The sequence below is a fragment of the Panthera tigris genome, chromosome D4, assembly GCF_018350195.1.
Source record: "Panthera tigris isolate Pti1 chromosome D4, P.tigris_Pti1_mat1.1, whole genome shotgun sequence".
Classification (NCBI taxonomy): domain Eukaryota; kingdom Metazoa; phylum Chordata; class Mammalia; order Carnivora; family Felidae; genus Panthera; species Panthera tigris.
This window is the reverse complement of record NC_056672.1, coordinates 41868685-41886975: the sequence shown is the minus strand read 5'-3', so window position 1 is coordinate 41886975 and position 18291 is coordinate 41868685. Positions and strand designations below refer to the sequence as shown.

Here is an 18291-nt window from a genome sequence, read left to right as displayed (position 1 = left end):
CTTGCCTTTTTTTGTACTAGTTAGAATCTCCAGTACGGTGCTGAAAAGAATGGACTTGTTCCTTACCTTAGAAGGAAAGCATTCAGTGTTTATATTAAGCAAGAAACAGTATGTCTTACCCAAACTCTTCTAGTAAGAAGGAATATTTTGCAATTTCTATTAGGACACCAGCATCACTTTGATACAAAAATCTGACAAGAAACATTCAAGAAAGGAAAACCATAGCCCAATATTCCTCATAAATATAGATGTAAAAATCCAAAGCAAAACATTAGCAAATCAAATTCAGCAATATACAAAAACAATAAAACATTACAACAAAGTTAGATTTATTTCAGGAATGCAAAATTAAATTACTAATTGAAATCAATGTAATTCACCATGTTAACAGAATAAATGAGAAAAGGCTTACTATCATCTTAAAAGATGTGTTGTATACATTCAATACCTGTTCATGAAAAAGCTTTCATCAAACTATGAATAGTGGGAACTTCCTCAATGTGATAAAGGAAAGCTACAAAAAAAAAGATACTGTAAGGTTTAAAATAAGCAAAACTAAGGGTGCCTGGGTGGCTCAGTCGGTTAAGTGTCCGACTTTGGCTCAGGTTATGATCTCCCTAGTTCCTGAGTTTAAGCCCTGAGTTGGGCTCTATGCTGACAGCTCAGAGCCTGGAGCCTGCTTCAGATTCTGTTTCCCTCTCTCTCTCTGCCCCTCCCCTGCTCAGGCTCTGTCTCTGTCTCAAAAATAAACATAAATAACTTTCATGAATCAGTAAGAATCCAGCAGAAAAATGGATAAAAGTCATAAATAGAAGTTTTGCAGAAGAGGGCATGCACTTGGCTAGTAATCATTCAGAGATGTTTTTTATCACTGATATGCACATTAAGATCAAAATAAAAAATCATACTTGAATTAGTTGCCAACAAACTAAGAAGTGTGACAATACCAAGTGTTAAGGAGGATGGGAATCAACAGATCTCTTACATATTGTTGGTGGAGTAAAATTTATGAAAACCACTTTGAAAAATAAGTATTTTGTGAAAGTAGCATTTTTATACTCTAAACCCAGGATTTCCATTCCTGGATATATATTCCACCTAAATAACCCAAATACTTATCTAGAAATGAATGTATAAATACTTATGATATAATCACATAAAATGGAAAATTTTAAATGAGCAAAAATAAACAGCTAAGCCAAACAACATAAGTGAATCTTAATAACATAATGATAAATCAAAACTGCCAAACCCCAGGCAACAACACATTATGGTATTTTTATAAATTATAAAACTAAACAACATATTACTTCCTCATAATTTTAAGGCGATAAAACCAAAATAATCAGAATGAGGAGTGCCTGGGTGGCTCAGTTGGTTGAGCGTCAAACTCTTGATTTTGGCTCAGGTCATGATCTCATGGTTTGTGAGAGTGAGCCCCACATCGGGCTTCGTGCTGTTAGTGCAGAGCCTGCTTGGGATTCTCTCTCCCTTTCTCTCTCTGCCCTTCCCTGCTCTCTCTCAAAATCAATAAATATTAACAGTTTAGTGGTTAACTTTGGTGAGAGAATCAGGGTACCAGATAGGGCAGGAGCATACAAGTAGATGTAAGTCATTAATCATCTTCTATTCTTGGATTAGTTGATGGGACAAAGGCCATTTATTGTAATAAACAAACAAGTAAATTAAAATAACTAAAATAGGCCTATGTGTGTAACATAATACTATGTCATGATACAAATTTTATGATTAATTCTGTGCACCTGTTATCCAAAAAATGTAATATAATGCAATACAAATTTAAAAACTGCTGTCTTGGTGGTTGGGTGGCTCAGTCAGTTAAGTGTCTGTCTCTCTATTTCAGTTCAGGTCATGATCTCAGGTCATGATTGAGCCCCAAGTCGGGCTCCATGCTGACAGCATGGAGCCTGCTTGAGATTTTCTCTCCTTCTCCCTCTGCCCCTCTCCCCCACTCATGCTCTTTCTCTCTCTCAAAATAAATAAACTTTAAAAAATTATATTATATTATATTATATTATATTATATTATATTATATTATATTATATTATATTATATTATATTATATTATATTAAAAACTGTTGCCTTGGGGCGCCTGGGTGGCTTGGTCGGTTAAGCGTCCGACTTTGGCTCAGGTCATGATCTCACGGTCCGTGAGTTCGAGCCCCGCGTCGGGCTCTGTGCTGACAGCTCAGAGCCTGGAGCCTATTTCAGAACTTGTGTCTCCCTCTCTCTCTGCCCCTCCCCTGTTCATGCTCTGTCTCTCTCTGTCTCAAAAATAAATAAACGTTAAAAAAAATTTAAAAAAAAAACAAAAAAAACCAAAAAAAACCTGTTGCCTTAAGGTTGAATTGTTAGCAAGACAAAATAAGCTAGATTCAAAAATTACTGTTAAAGGATCATTAATAACCATTTAAGTACTCAATTATATGTTTGTGTTAATTCCATTTCTGAACTAAATTAATACATTGTAAAATGTAAAGAAATGCCAAGTGCCTTAGCACTTAAATAAACTTACAGGAATGAGATTATTTTCTTTCAATACATATACATATTTTGAATTTTTTTCTTTTAGTTTGAGAGAGAGAGCACATGAGCAGGGGAAAGGGGCAGAGGGAGAAAGGGAGAGGGAGAGGGAGAGAGGGAGAGGGAGAGGGAAAGGGAGAGGGAGAGGGAGAGGGAGAGGGAGAGGGAGGGAGAGGGAGGGAGAGGGGGGGAGAGAGAGAGAGAGAGAGAGAGAGAGAGAGAGAGAGAGAGATTGAGAATATGAATCTTAAGCAGGCTCCATGCTCAGCCCAGAGCCTGCATGACACTTGATCCCAGGACCCTGGGGTCATGACCTGAGCCAAAATCAAGGGTCAGACACTCAATCAACTGAGCCTCCCAAGCACCCCCTTACACTATATATTTAGAGCTGAAAGTTACCTTTAAGATTATCTTAAAGAGATATCACTGAACATTTCTATGTGCCAAACTCTGCACTTGATATGCATTCTCTCATTAATGCTTACAAAACTCTATGATATTGTTCATGAGGAAACTTTGGCTAAAGGGTTAGGAAACTTGCTCAGGTTCACAAAGCTCACAGGCAGGGCTGTAATCTGATCCCAGGTTTACCTGACTCCTGAACCTGCATATTTATCTTTACATTTGCACTACCTCAGAAGCTGGAATTGCACCAGGAAGTAGGCAGAAAGGTCCTGTCCAAAAACATACATCAAGATAGTGGCAAAATTGGGACTAAATGGTAGTAAGTATCATATACCAGGCATTATGCAACTACTTTATGAGACTTCCAATTTATACTCTTTCCATTCCATTTCCTCATTCAATTTAAAAGTCTCAAAATGGGCATGACCTATTAATTTGCTGTTCGTTATTATATTTCACTCAAGTGTTTCATCATCATAACTATGCCAGTTATACCCTATATTTATTTTAATGTTTATTTATTTTTGAGAGAGAGAAAGAGAGAGACAGACAGAGCATAGGTTGGGGGGGGGGGTGCAGAGAGAGAGGGAGACACAGAATCCATGGCAGGCTATAGGCTGTGAGCAGTCCGCACAGAGCCCGACATGGGGCTCAAACCCACAAACCATGAGATCATGACCTGAGCTGAAGTCAGATGCTTAACCAACTGAGTGACCCAGGCACCCCACCCTATATCTCTATATGCATTTCTATATAAATCCATATTGTACATAACATTGATGTCAACAAAGAGTACAAAAAATAGCACAATATAAAACCATCTTCCAACACTTACATTCTGATATATATAAATTTATTTAAATGTGCTTTAGTCAATTGTAGGAGAAAATTTGATATTGTACTGGGTAACATTTTTAGAAAATGTCTCTCACCTGTTCTGAGTGCTCTGAATCACTTTCTTGAGGTAAAGGATAGGGTGCTCCTTGTGATTCCTGAAGCTTTTCTTTTAATTTAGCATTTTCTTGCTCTTTTTGAAATAGCTGATCTTGAAGACTAACAACACTTTGCCGGAGCATAGCTTCACTTGATTTTGTGGTTTCAAAGCAAATATGTAACTCATTGTAAAGCTGTTTCAAAAAATAGATCCAAATTTATTAACAATCAATAAAACAATCATGTCTGTGTAAATATACACACATGCATATACATATCTATAAAGACTACATATGATATAATACTTGCCCTCAAGTGATTTTAATATTCCAGAAACAAGATATAAACAAATGGAAAATGAAATAATATAATCAAATATCAATATAAAACTACAATTGATATTAAAAAGGCAGTATGTATTATTGGCCAGTGTAATATAAGAAAAGCATGCTAAAATTCCTAAGGCGGGTGAAAACACTTTAAGCTTAGCTATATTAGAGGGCTTTACGAAAAAGGAAGGACCTGAATTGAGCCATAATACTATTATAAGAATTGAATGGAAACAAAAAGTCATTCTGAAGGTGGCAGACACATGAAAACATTTTGTACTATTATAAGAAGAGACAGGGAGCATAAGATATATCAACCCAACTGAACTCAATATATACATTTGAAAGAAAAAAAGGAAAAACCAAGAGTCTTTCATTGAGAGTTCATTAAGTTTAACTGATATAGTCCCACTTAGTATAAATTAGCATCTACTGCTGCCAACAGGGGAGGAGGAGGCAGAAGGAATAGCAAGAGACAGTCAAGCAGTAAGACAACAGACAGAATGTAAAGACTCCTGAACACCAGATTAAGGAAGGTGCGCTTGTTCCTGTAGGCAACTGGGGATAACTGAAGACCTTCGACAGAGTGTGATAAAATAGAAGACATGTTCTGAAGCCATGATAGATAACTTAAAAATTTTTTTAACTCAAGGCAACATGAATTAAATAAATTTAAAACTAGAGTTTATTAAAAGTGAGACAGTATATGGCATGTATATAAGTGGTTTCATACAGAGTCACATATGTTTCACAATGGTATTCCTCCAGTATTCATAAACTTACTTGGTGATGAAACTCCTAACTTAAAATTGTGACAAAAGGGATAATTCAATTTGTGATAACTGATTTACATAAAAAATCCATATGTATATTTGTTGATGACACTGGGAAAGTGACCTAAGAATCACAATATTTGGGTTTTTTAGTAGGGCTAGTAGTGAGGTAGTAATAAATCTTATAATAAAGCAAAAATCCCCAAGGTTTTTTGCTCAAATTTGGGAGTTTGCAAAATTCCCAAGCTCAAAATTATGTAGCTAATACACTAGGTCTTTAGGTTTGCTCACCCAACTTAAGATTGGGGGAATCTTCCATTAGCTGGCCTTGCCTCACGGAAAGAAATTTAACTACACAAAAGACGCCAGAGTACTTTTCTGTATGTATGTTATACTTCAATTTTTTTTAAGTTTAAAATTTAATAAGGTTTGAAAAACTTCTCTAAATGCTCTTTCTCAGACACATACTTTGTCATAAAAACAAGATCCTCCAAACCACTCTGACATAATATACTCAATATACATTTTATGTCCTATCAGGGATTGTACCACTGTATTATTGTAGATACTTCAAATAACCCATTTCACTTTACAGCCAAAGTCTAAGCAATTGTTACAAAGGAAGGGTTGCCTTTATGATTTATAAAGAATTTCAGGAAACAAATCTGTACTTTCCCTCTCAATTACCTTTACACCAGGGAGTATGTCCAATGTCCTTTCCACAGTCGAGAGCATCAGTCTAGAAGGGAAGAGATAGTAGGAACCTGACAGCCTTTAAGGAACAATGAAGGGATCAGAGTGGGCCTTATAGTGACCTACCTGTGCTGTGTTGCTGCTTTCATGATTGAGTTCAGGTAGAAAAGGAAAAAGCAAAATCTGGAGACAAGAGCTAAACTTTCTAGAGACATTTGAAGCTAGGATAAATGAAGGTCTGCCCAACAGCATACAGAGTCAGTTAAAAGATTATTTAACTACTTTCTCTCTTATTTGTATGCTTTAATAATACTAATCAGCTTTTACCCAATCAATACAAATTAATCTTTTTGTAGGAAAATAATACTAACAAATTAAATATTAGTAAGATATTTAAAATGTTAAATAACTTACAAATATCAAATTATACCTCAATTTCAAAATATTAAAAAAAGAATTTACAAATTTCAAATATTTGAGAATCTCATGAACATTGATCAAGTGTTGACAAAGCAAAACTTATAGTTCCCCTTACACTGCTCAAGGTACAGGAAGAATGATAGTGTGTGGTTAGGACAGAGGATAAATTTCTGACCATTAGTGCCAAGGGTGTGGTATATTTTCTTTGAGTGTCATGTCTTGGGATCTTCCTTCACAGATATAAGGCTCTGAGCCTATTCGTACATGAAAGAAGGCACTGTCTTAATGTCTCTTCTCTTGTCTCCTCTCACGTCTCCCCTCTTTTTTGCCTCTGTAAAAATAGACTAACTGCTCTCCTGTGTTCTCCACTTTGCTCTGCCATGCAGTTTACACAGGTACACTCCTATTCAGAAGTTGTTCTGGCTTGATCTGATGTAACTCTAGATACTGAGGCAAACTCTATCTTTCTCTGAAAATATCCATCCTTCCCAGCAGCAGGTGGAATAGAATCAAAAAGGCCCAGAACAAATCATCTAGACCAGCTCTACTCCAGGAATTGGCACAGACTCTTTTATTCCTTGGTTCTTATTCCAAATACGCATCTCCTACTTCCTATTTTCTTTGATGGCTGATTGGAGTTCACTTATTCAACATCAGTAAGCCCACTCAGTTGTGGACGCAGAATAAAGGACACAAAGACAGCCCTGCAGCCATTGTTAGTTCTAGGCCCCAGGCCATCAGTAGCTTGCCAAAATAATAATAATAATATTAATAACAGTAGAGAGTCAAAAAAGTCTCAAGTGAGTAAATTAGGTAATATAACAAATTAATTCATCTGCTTTGGTTTAGCATCTGGAATTAGTAACTTTATTAGCAGTAACAATCGTTCAGAGTACTCTTCAGACAGGCCCTTTTCTTGACAATTTCTTTCCCCTTAGAGTCCAAAAAGCTGAAATGGATCAGAATTTTTTGCAAGATTCTGGCCTATAAAAATATTTAATCATACATTCCCTTATACACTTTACAAGTACATTATAATCCATAAATAATTTAATATGCTTACTATTCTTGATGCTGTTTATTGTTGAAGAAATTAAAGTTTAAAAGGTTAAGAGGATCTCTAAGGGATAGAAAGCAAGTTATCTCCAGAAACAGGACACCAAACTCCAAGCCCTTTAATTTTCAGGGACTTCTACTGAAGTACTCTCCTTCCCTCGCTTTTATTAGTGTTAAGGAACAAGATACTTTATGAACCTTTACAATTTTGGAAGTGCATATGCTCTGTGACCCAATGACTAATTTGGCTAAAGAATAAAATTTTCCTTATTTAGTGATTAAGTATACTATTTGTTACTCTGACTGAGACAATAACTTCTACAATTGAAAACCACATCTGTTTGCAGCAGAAAAATGAGAAGAGAAACTCTGATTTAACATGCGGTTTAAACAGAAAGAATGCATCAGCTAACTCCTTATTTTCCCAGACTGATATTAGCTTGTGTCATATAATTATCATTAAATAGTACAAAAAGCGATAAAACACATATATAGTATCCCAAACATATTAGATGGTCTAGAAATTATAAATGTTATGCAATCTCTATCTATAGTTATATCACACACATGTATATAAATGATGTGCAAAGGTAGAAAAACAATTAAAACTTATAAATGGCTACAGGCTCAACAGAAGAAAACACACTAGCTTACTTTTATTTATTTTGATGGGTCTGTCTCTTCCAGAGGAGCCCTCCACATTATTAGGTTTTGTGTATAAGACTAATGATTTGTTATGGGTACCTCTGGAAAAATATGCTTCACCTCTTTCCTGGGGTCAAAGTTTTTTCCAGTTTTCTCTCTTCACCTTTGTCTCCCTTTCAGGTTCCCCTCAACTTACCACTGAGGGCAACTAATTTTATCTTTCCTGATAATGAAATGAATATTATGGAATAAATCAACTTAATAAATGGGAGAAAGGAGGAGAAATTGAGGGAAAACAAAAATAAAAAAAAAAGAGTTAAGAGAAGAGAATTGAAAGAAAGAGCACAGAGGAAACAGAAACTCCATGAGAAATAGTAAATTAAGAAGACCTAACTTGTGGGTGCCTGGGTGGCTCAGTCAGTTAAGCATCTGACTTCAGCTCAGATCATGATCTCACAGTTCATGAGTTCAAGCCCTGTGTTGGGCTCTGTGCTGACAGCTCAGAGCCTGGAGCCTGCTTCAGATTCTGTGTCTCCCTCTCTCTCTGCCCCTCCCCCACTCGTACTCTGTCTCTCTGTCTCTCTCTCTCTCAAAAATGAATATAAATTTTTTTTAATTTTAAAAATATTAAAAATTGCCATGCCATAGCATAATAAAAGAAACCACATTTTTATAACCAGGACAAAGAGTGGCTGAAGAATAATGATGACAGCCCTTTGCACAGAGGATAGTAACATGCGAGGATCCCTCTTCACCAAAAAGGATGTAATGGAGTCAGCACTGCACCCAAAATCGGACTGGAATTCATGACCCTGAGAACCAGTCACATGCTCTTCTGACTGAGCCAGCCAGGCACCCAGCAATGAACTCTTTTGAGTAACATTTAACTTAGGTATCAAGATAAATTTCCCAACATAAAGTTACTGAACATTAAAAGAATTTTGATGAGAATGAATGATGCAAGTTTACAGAATCTATTTACAGAACATTTAAGACCACATTATTCTATGTATAACTGAATGATACAGTGGGCTTTGTAATAGAGTTTAAGATTGTGGGTTCTGGACCCAAGATCACCTAGATTTGAATTCTACCATCTTTAAACAATATTCTAAGCCTCAATACTTGATCTATAAAACAATAAGGAATAATAATAATATACCATATAGGGTTGGTGTGAGACTTAGTGACACAAAAGGCATTTTCCCAGTTGCTAATACACAATAAGCTCAATAAATGTTCACCACTATTACTATATGGTTGCTGGATATGACTTGCATTGTGCCTCAGCCTATATATCATGTGTTTCTAAAATAATGTGTGTAAATGGAAACACAGATTCTCCTTGGCTTATCATAAAATCTTATATTGTTTATTTATGATTGTGCTCCAACTAGATGGCCTTTCTACTTGTCTTCTTAGTTTCTCCATATTTTACCACTTTAGAACTATTTACTCACCCAAATAGTTAAAAATTAAGTGGACTAGAATATTTAAATTAAGACAGAAAAATATGCCTGCAAAGTTTGAAAATACTCTTACTTTCAAGTAAGAATCTATGATTTTTAAACTGATTATCGAAAGTGGTATATCATTGCACAACAACTCCTTAAGGTTCAACAATTTAACATTTACTGATCATCTCTCATGTGGCCACAGGTCCCCTTCAAACTTCATGATGTCCTGTGCATTCTCAACATTTAATAACTTAAATGAGGCTTTTTTATGTATGAACTAAGAGTAAACTGTAAAGCATTAATATGATGTTACTAGCTTTTTCATAAAAGGAATGGTTTCCTAGGCCTGGGTGTGAGAGGTGTGTGTGTGTGTGTGTGTGTGTGTGTGTGTGTGTGTGTGTCTGCATATTTCATACTCTCTAATGAATACTAATGATCTGAACTGACAACAAAGAAATGTTTATTGCACCTTTATTTACAATAGTAAAAAATTTAAACAACATACATGATCAACACTGGAAATATGGTTAAATATATTGCTATTCCCAAAATAGTTATATGTCATGATATTGTTTTAATATAATGTGAAATAAAAGATATTAGTGTATCCACAGATATGTTAAAATGCACTTTAAAAGACTGAAAGGAAATATTCAAAATGTTAAACAGCATTTGCCTCTGGGAGATGGAATTATAAAAGGTTTTTTCTGTGTTTTGATGGGTAATTATTTACACATAGACTACCAAAGAAAAATTAAATGTAGTATCTACTAACTTCAGGCAAAATTCACAAAATATAAATAAATTAAGGACTTCTGAATTAAGTGTAGGTGAGTATACTAATGAAAACTTTATGAATGAACAATTATAATTATCTAAAATAACTTTAAAATTAAAATACCACAAAGAGAATTAAAATTTCAGAATGAGTATCAAGTAAAAAATCAGTTAAGTTTCCTATACAGCACCTCTAAGAAGTAACTTTTGAGGAACAAGTTGGAAGAAACAGGAATTCAAAGTGGAGAAAAGAAAAAAAAAAGTAGAGAAAAGAGAGTACAATAAATAGACTAAATAGGGAAATTAAGCCAGATCTTTAGCATCAGATGTCAGTTTGCTCCTTTTTCCTGCCTCTATATTATTCATAAGCACAATATATTCCCATTAAACCTCTCATTATCTAGAATGATTCTTGGAGCATTGTCATAATCCTGGGGAAACAGGCATAATGTTTCAAAATTCTCCAAATTAGAGTTTGATAAGCTCTACTTCTCCCAATTTGGTAAAGACATTAACTAGGGAATTTATGACTTAAGGTAGATTTCATATAAGAAGAATTATAAGAAATTAAATTGCTTCACTGATGTCTTCTTATCTTCTCAGAATAAATATCACATATATCACTTCATCAAAGGGAGTCTCTTATCCCTAAACATAGGAAAAGGTCCAAGCTATGTACTTCTGCTATTACAACATACATTACTTACATCATACATACATACAACATCATCTTACTCCTGCTACTCAATTATCAGTGATCAACTAGATTTTAAGCTGTAAGAAGTGAAGAATAAAGGTAGTAAAAAGGTTACCTATGCAGACATCAGGGGGAAGAGCTTTCAGGAAGAGGATGCAAATGCAAAGAACTTGAGGTTGAAGAATACTTGGATGTTCAAGGGAAAAAAACAGAATTAAGTGTGGCTGCAGTGGAGAGATCAAGGAGAAGAGATTGCAAAAATGAGATCAGAGAGGTAATGAAGAGCCAGATCATGTACAGTCTCCCAGGTTATAGCAAGAACTTGGAGTTTTATTTTTCATGAGACAGGAAACCAATGGATGGAGGTAAAGGAAGGAAGGACTTACTAAGTTTTAGCAAGAACATCCTGACATCTGTGTTGATAATGGACTCAAAGGGGATAAGGTCAGGAGGAAAGAAATAAAGTGAGAAACTATTCCAAGAATTCATGTGAAACCTGATAGTGGTTTGGACAGAATGGTGACAACAGGGGTAGTAGAAGTAGCAGAATTTCGGACATGTATTGAAGGCAAAGCAGATAATAGCTTAGTTTGAAGGTGTGAAATCTGAGATGCTTATTAGGCTCACAAGTTAAAAAATGTTAAGTACACAATTAGATATACTCTTTCCTAGTGGCACCTGGTGGCTCAGCTAGCTGGTTAAATGTCTGACTTGATTTTGCCTCGGGTCATGATCTCACAGTTGTGAGATCAAGCCCTGCATTGGGCTCCACACTGGGCTCCTCACTGGGCATGGAGCCTGCTTAAGATTCTCTCTTTGCCTCTCCCTCTGCCCCCTCCCTCGCTCATACTTGGGCACATGAGCACTCATGCTTGCTCGCTCTCTCTCTCTCTCAAAAAAAAAAAAAAAAAAAAAAATATATATATGTGTGTGTATATATGTATATATGTATATATATGTGTATATGTGTATATATGTATATATGTGTGTATATATGTATATATATGTATATATGTGTGTATATATGTATATATGAGTATATGTGTGTGTGTATGTATATAGATAGATAGATATACATATATAGATATATATGTATGTATATCTTTCCTGAAGTTCACACAAGACATCCAGAGTAGATAATCAAATGTGGGAGTCATCATATGGACAATTATGATTTTGAAAGCCTAGGTGACTGGATAAAATCACGTAGGGTGTGAATTTAAACACAGGAAAAAAAAGACATCCTATAATTAGGGCCTGGGACATTTTAACATTTAGACAACATGGAGACTAGGAAAAGATGTGAAAGAAACAGAAAAGGAACAGCTAGAATTGAAGGAAGAAAACTATACAACCGTAGTGCACTGCAAGCCAGCAGAGGGGGTGGGGGAAAGAAGGTATTTCAAGGAACAGCGAGTCATCAACTAAGACATATGTTGCTGATACATTAAATGAGGATTGATATATGATCACTGAATTGAGCAATGTGGTGGTCACAAGTAATTCTGAGAGGAGAAATTTTAGAAGAGTGAATGAAAGGGGTAAAAACTTGACTGGAGTTGGTTCAAGAGAGAACAAGAGAGGTGAACTTCAAGAAAACTTAAGTTTTTCAAGGAATACTGCTGGAAAAGGAAAAGGAAGAGAAGGAAGGAATATATATATAGTGAGGGTCAATACATGTTTTTTATTGTTTGTTTTGTTCTTTTCCCCAGATCAGAGACATCACGGCCTGTTTATATGTGGTTAGGAATGGTCCAGTATGGAAATGATGCTATAGAAGAGATGGGGAACATCTCCTCCTATGAGAAAGTTGGTAACAACAAAAAGTTGGAGAGGAAGACCGTAATAATCATCAAATTATAAATCCACACTATATATGTTCATGCTGGAGGACAAAGAGGAGCAGGAGAAGAGCCAGAACTCTATGTATTGTAGTGGAAATACATCCAGTGCACATTTTTGAAAATGACAAGTTAAAGAACAGTAAGTTAATAAATATTAAAATTATAACATGCCTCGATTTGTGATTATGTGTGTATGTACACACACATCTAATATCTAATGCATGAAAAGGGTCTGGAATGACTACTCAGATGATTATCCCTGGGGACAGATGAAATGAATTGGGGTGAGTGGAAGGGTATTCGAGTCTGTTAGACTAGCAGTATCAGGACTTCTATACTATTATTTCTGTTTCTTATAATAATGTATTCTTGTAATGTTTGTATAATTAACAAAGAAAATAATTTTAAAATATTCTGTTCTCCTAGAGAAATTCTCAGATACATTCAAATATTAAGAGTGGTTACTTCTGGGGCAAGGGCTTCAGGTAGGCAGGCAGAATACTTTATATTTTTATTTCATACATTCCTGTATTATTTAAGAATTTATCACAAGCATCTAATACTTTGGTAATAATTATTTTAATTTAAAATGTTTAAGTATTGGGGCGCCTGGGTGGCTCAGTCGGTTAAGCATCCGACTTCGGCTCAGGTCATGATCTCGCGGTCTGTGAGTTCGAGCCCCGCGTCAGGCTCTGTGCTGACAGCTCAGAGCCTGGAGCCTGGAGCCTGTTTCAGATTCTGTGTCTCCCTCTTGCTCTGACCCTCCCCCGTTCATGCTGTCTCTCCCTGTCTCAAAAATAAATAAACGTTAAAAAAAAAATTAAAAATAAATAAATAAAATGTTTAAGTATTCAATTGTGTGAAATGATTCAGAATCTACAAAAGTTCTCAAGTAGGTTATAAAAGAGATGGTTGCTCTATGTAGGGATCGCTAAAGAAAATCAGCCAAAAAGTAGAATTAAGGCTGAAACATTTTGTCTTAAATTTTTAGTCAAGCAACGAAAAAAATTCTTAGAACACAAGATTGAAAAATGAAATAGCCAAGGAAACACTGCTTTTTTTCCTCTTTAGCAAGTTCTTTCTTGCTGAGAGTAGAAAGAGTAAAAGAAATATTAGCATATAAGAGAAAAGGGTTATGAGGTTATTACCAAGCAACCTTAAAGATGTAGTTGAATATAAATTGCCATGGGTGGGGGGGCTTTTAAGCAAAAATTAAGAAAGAAAAAGAAATATTTGAGGCAAATATACAAGTGAAAAGGATGAAAAAATTAAAGTTACTAATAAGATCCAATTTTCCAAGTCATTTTAGTAATGGAGCCTGGTTTGGAGGCAAAAGCAAAATAGGCAATCCCACCATACAGAACAAAAAGAGGAAGCGGCTCTATTCTAAGTGGAGAGAACAGGCCCTACCCTTCCCTCCTTATCATCTGCATCCTGAGGGAAACTCTAGAGGAACACAGAATACAGATTGAAAACCACTGTTCCAAAGCATTATTTAAAAATAAGTGCTTAACGTTTACTTAATAGTTATTTACTATTACTACTAACATAAAAATGTTAATTATAGGTATTGGATTTTCATGGTCCTTTTTTAGAAGAGGGAGTTAAATAGAAAACAACAACACAGATTGCACTATTTAACCACTCTAAGCCTTGGCTGCCTCAACTATTAAAAAGGAATAAAATCAATCTTATGAGATTGACCTATACAGAAACCAAATTATTTCTATAAATAACTTGGTACACTACACAAAACATAAAGAATTCAATAAAGGTGGTTTTTTTAATTACTAGCCATAATTATTGTTGCTGAGTCAGTCAGCCTGCCTAAATAGCTGGGTAAGCCTTCTTAAGTGGTTCCTAAAACAACTGTAAAGTAAAGTGACTACTTAAAAGAAGCAGACAAAAAAGAGAAACATCCTTGGAAAATACTGACCCTGAAGCCTTCCTCAGCATACCCATTTGTGTCTGTGCAGATATGCCAATGAAACAATGCACAATTCTATAATGAAAGACTGCTTTAGGTCATAAACTATAATCATAACAGAGGAGTGATTTCTCATAATACAAGGCTGAGAAATTCCATTCCCCAAGTCCTTTCTGGTTTGGGGGCTACAGTCACAGTATGTTTCATAGTAGATATTGAAATTCCAATTTATAAAAACAATATCCTACAGAGTAAATTTGCATCTATATCTTAAATGTTTCAGCTTTAACAGCCATATAGAAAAGTCACAAAATTTTAAATATTACCAAATTGAGCTGTATTTCATTTTTAATTTTGAAGAAACATATGTAAAAGGGAGTAGTAATAAAGAAATGTTGAAATCTGAAAAAAAATTGAATTCTATATATTTGTATAAGTGCATCCATATACATTTACATTTTTATGACAGAATAGAAGCATACTTTTTGATATGATATGCTTTCGGCTGTGTGGACGTCTTCCTGATTCCTCAGTACTTTCTGTGTGTCCATGTTCAGAACCTGGAGCTGCTGGATCAGCTCCGCTTGCTGTGCTGTGTGTGCACTGTTCTGTTTGTATAGGTTCTGCAGCTCCTGCAACTCCTTCCTGTGCAAAGCGAGCCATAAACAGGGACAAGCATGAATAAAGACCATCTCAGTTAAATAACTGTGTTCATCTAAGTTATAGATCGTCTTCCAGTTTTTTTATCTATTATTTTTTACTGCAGGCAAACATATTAATGAAAGAAATAACATATAAAGTATTTAATATTTATCACATACACCTAGAAAGTATTGATAGAACTACTATGACTTTCAAAGCCAAATACTTATCAATTTTCTTTTATAGCTTGATAGTAATAAAAACCTTGGATATACAGACATAGCACCACCTTCTTATTGAAATTAAGTTACACTTCAGTTCCAAGAATTGATAAGTACTGATGCCAACAATAGTTATCAGTTTTGAATACAGGGTAAGTCAGCCTTTCATTGCATATTATACAGAACTTCAGATGCGTTAAAAGGAATCCCAAAAGGCAAATTAAATTTCAAACCAAAGTTTCTTAAAGCACCACTAGTTTGCAACCTCAGAGATCTGGGTGGGGATTCCTGTGACTCTTCTAATCCAGACTGAAGGAAAAGATAAGGCAAAAAAAAAAAAAAAAAAAAGGTAGAAGGAAGGAGAGCAACACAAGGTGAAAACAGTGATTCCAACCAATCCCGGGTGCAACTGGTAAGGAGGAGAACAAATGAACTGGTAGTGGTAGTAATGAAGGCACTAAGGGTCCAGGAAAACCCTACTTCCTGGTATAGGGGTTGCCAGAGTTCCATGGTAGGGAATCCCATGTGAAACAGATCACATAAAATTGGAACATATTTTGTATATTCAATTTGAAGAGAAAAATATTTATAGAAATACATTTCACAGAACAACACATTATAATATGTATTCTGGAGACTGTATTTTTTAATGCAACTTTTTAAAAACTATAACCTCAAACTAAAAATTAATTTCTATAAGGTAAGTCTTAAAAGAAGGAACAAAGGAGATATGCAAACAGTTGTTGAAGATGATAAATATTAATATGGGAGAAATGAGCTCTATTTTTAGAAGTTTGGAATATCGTTTTCCAAATAGCACAACAATCCCTCCATCCATACAGATACATGAACATACACTGTCTGTCTCAGTCCTTTCAGGCCGCTATCACAAAATATCATACATTGGGTAGTTTACAGACAACAGAAACTTATTTCTCATAGTTGTGGAGTCTGGAAGTCAGGGATCAGAGTGCCCAGTCAGGGCTCTCTTCTGGGTCAGAGACTTCTTGTATCCTCACAAGGTAGACAGACATTCGGCAGCTCGGGGAGGTCTCATTTAGAAGAACACTATTCCCATTCATGAGGGCTCTATCCTCATGACCTAAACATCCCCCAAAACCCCTCCTCCTAATGCCATCACATTAGGCGTTAGGATTCCAACATATTATTTCGGGTGGATACATTCAGACTATAGCATCATCTTTTTGTAACTTATTTTAAAAAACTATTTATTTAAAAAAACTAAAACCTGCAGTAAATAACAGTCCAAAAACGAGAGAGGAGAGAGAAGAGAATCAATAATGGCACAATGCCTGCAGGATATACAATGCTCACATGAGAAGGGGAAGAGAGACCCATAGTAAGAATGCTTGCTGAGTACTGCCGTTTCCAGAATAATACTGGTAAAAATTATCAAATAAGATAGGCAATAGATGTATAATAAAATTCTATCTCAGTATATAGTCAAGATATATGTTTGGAAACCCAAGTAAATGTTGCATTTAGAATGGGGACATAATGAGAAAACATACCATCTTTCAGTGCAATGTGAAACACAGCAAATTTACTTCTCTTCCAATGCTAGAAATATTTGTTATTTCTTAAAGAGAAGATCAGTAGCTGGCTTGCATTTAAGGGTCATGTGGAACAAAATGTATGTATCTTTAGTCAGAAAAAAACATACTCAAGAATAGGGAAATGCTCACACTATGAGGCACCTGAGGATTAAAAATCAACTAAGGGGGGACACCTGGGTGGCTCAGTCGGTTGGGCGGCCGACTTCGGCTCAGGTCACGATCTCACAGTCCGTGAATTCAAGGCCCGCGTCGGGCTCTGGGCTGATGGCTCGGAGCCTGGAGCCTGCCTCCGATTCTGTGTCTCCCTCTCTCTCTGCCCCTCCCCCGTTCATGCTCTGTCTCTCTCTGTCTCCAAAATAAATAAACGTTAAAAAAAAAATTAAAAATCAACTAAGGGAATAGCATACCCCTGTCTCTCATCCCATGCATGTCCTAGGCATACTCCCAGTAAGTGGAATGGAAGCATAATCTTACACTATCGAGATAAGTTTCTTCCTCTTCTTTCTACTTGAAAAGTAGATGCAATGGGATGTACACCATTGTTGCAAATACGAAATGTGGAATTTGATTAGTATCAAAGTAAGCAATAAAGCTTACAAAAGGCACACGTCTGGACCACTAGCAAACACTTAATTTGTCTAGATCTTTCCTCGTTTGAAAACAAGTAAAGAAAAACTGGACTTACTAAAAAAGGGGAGTACTAAGAATTAAGAAAAAAGAAAGTTTATTGTACATACTCGGAGGAAAAGTATACCTCTGAGTAGAAATTACTAAAGGAATTAGAAGGAAGGTCTAGAAAATGTATAAAAAAGAAATCATCACACTTCTCTGAATTATCAATAGAAAGACAAGATGTAAGGATGATCTTAATAAAGCCTCTGTGAAGGTAGGAACTTTTTTGTTCACTACTACAAACAGAGCACCTAAGGTAATTCCTGTCCCTTATTGTAGTTGTTGGTGTATTATATACATCTTATGCATATTTCCAGATTCAGTCTACACCTACCTCTTAGACTCTCATTCCCTTGCTCTGTCTCAGCCTATTAACTGCCACTTAAGCCTATGAAATTTATACAGCTCATCTGGCTCCACTGCTTGAAGTCAACCAGCTGCACGCCTAGCGTGTGTGTCTCCTTGTACCATTTCCAGATTAGGATAAAATGCTACAACACAGGCATGGTATATGCAGCAAACTTTTATCAATGTAAGACAAAACACAAGAAGAAAACAGACAGGTAACTTGTTTTCTTTTTCCATCTGATGGATTGCTCTAGAGCATCGTTTCTCTCCTACAGCCTGTTCAGAATCACCCTGGGTAGCAAATTCAGTGCACCTGCTATCTCTTCATGG

The 18291-nt window shown here is 35.6% G+C and overlaps 1 protein-coding gene across 2 annotated transcripts in view; it reads right to left on the bottom strand.

The window, feature by feature from the left end:
- The window catches only part of CNTLN (centlein), a 307277-nt gene that overhangs the window by 172709 nt on the left and 116277 nt on the right, over positions 1-18291 (bottom strand). For both annotated transcript variants that reach the window (XM_007098529.3, XM_042964431.1), the window contains exons 7-8: positions 14984-15146; positions 3883-4077 (exon numbers count right to left, since the gene is read on the bottom strand). In XM_007098529.3, coding sequence (XP_007098591.2) covers positions 3883-4077; positions 14984-15146 — 358 coding nt within the window. The remainder of the gene's footprint in view (positions 1-3882; positions 4078-14983; positions 15147-18291) is intronic.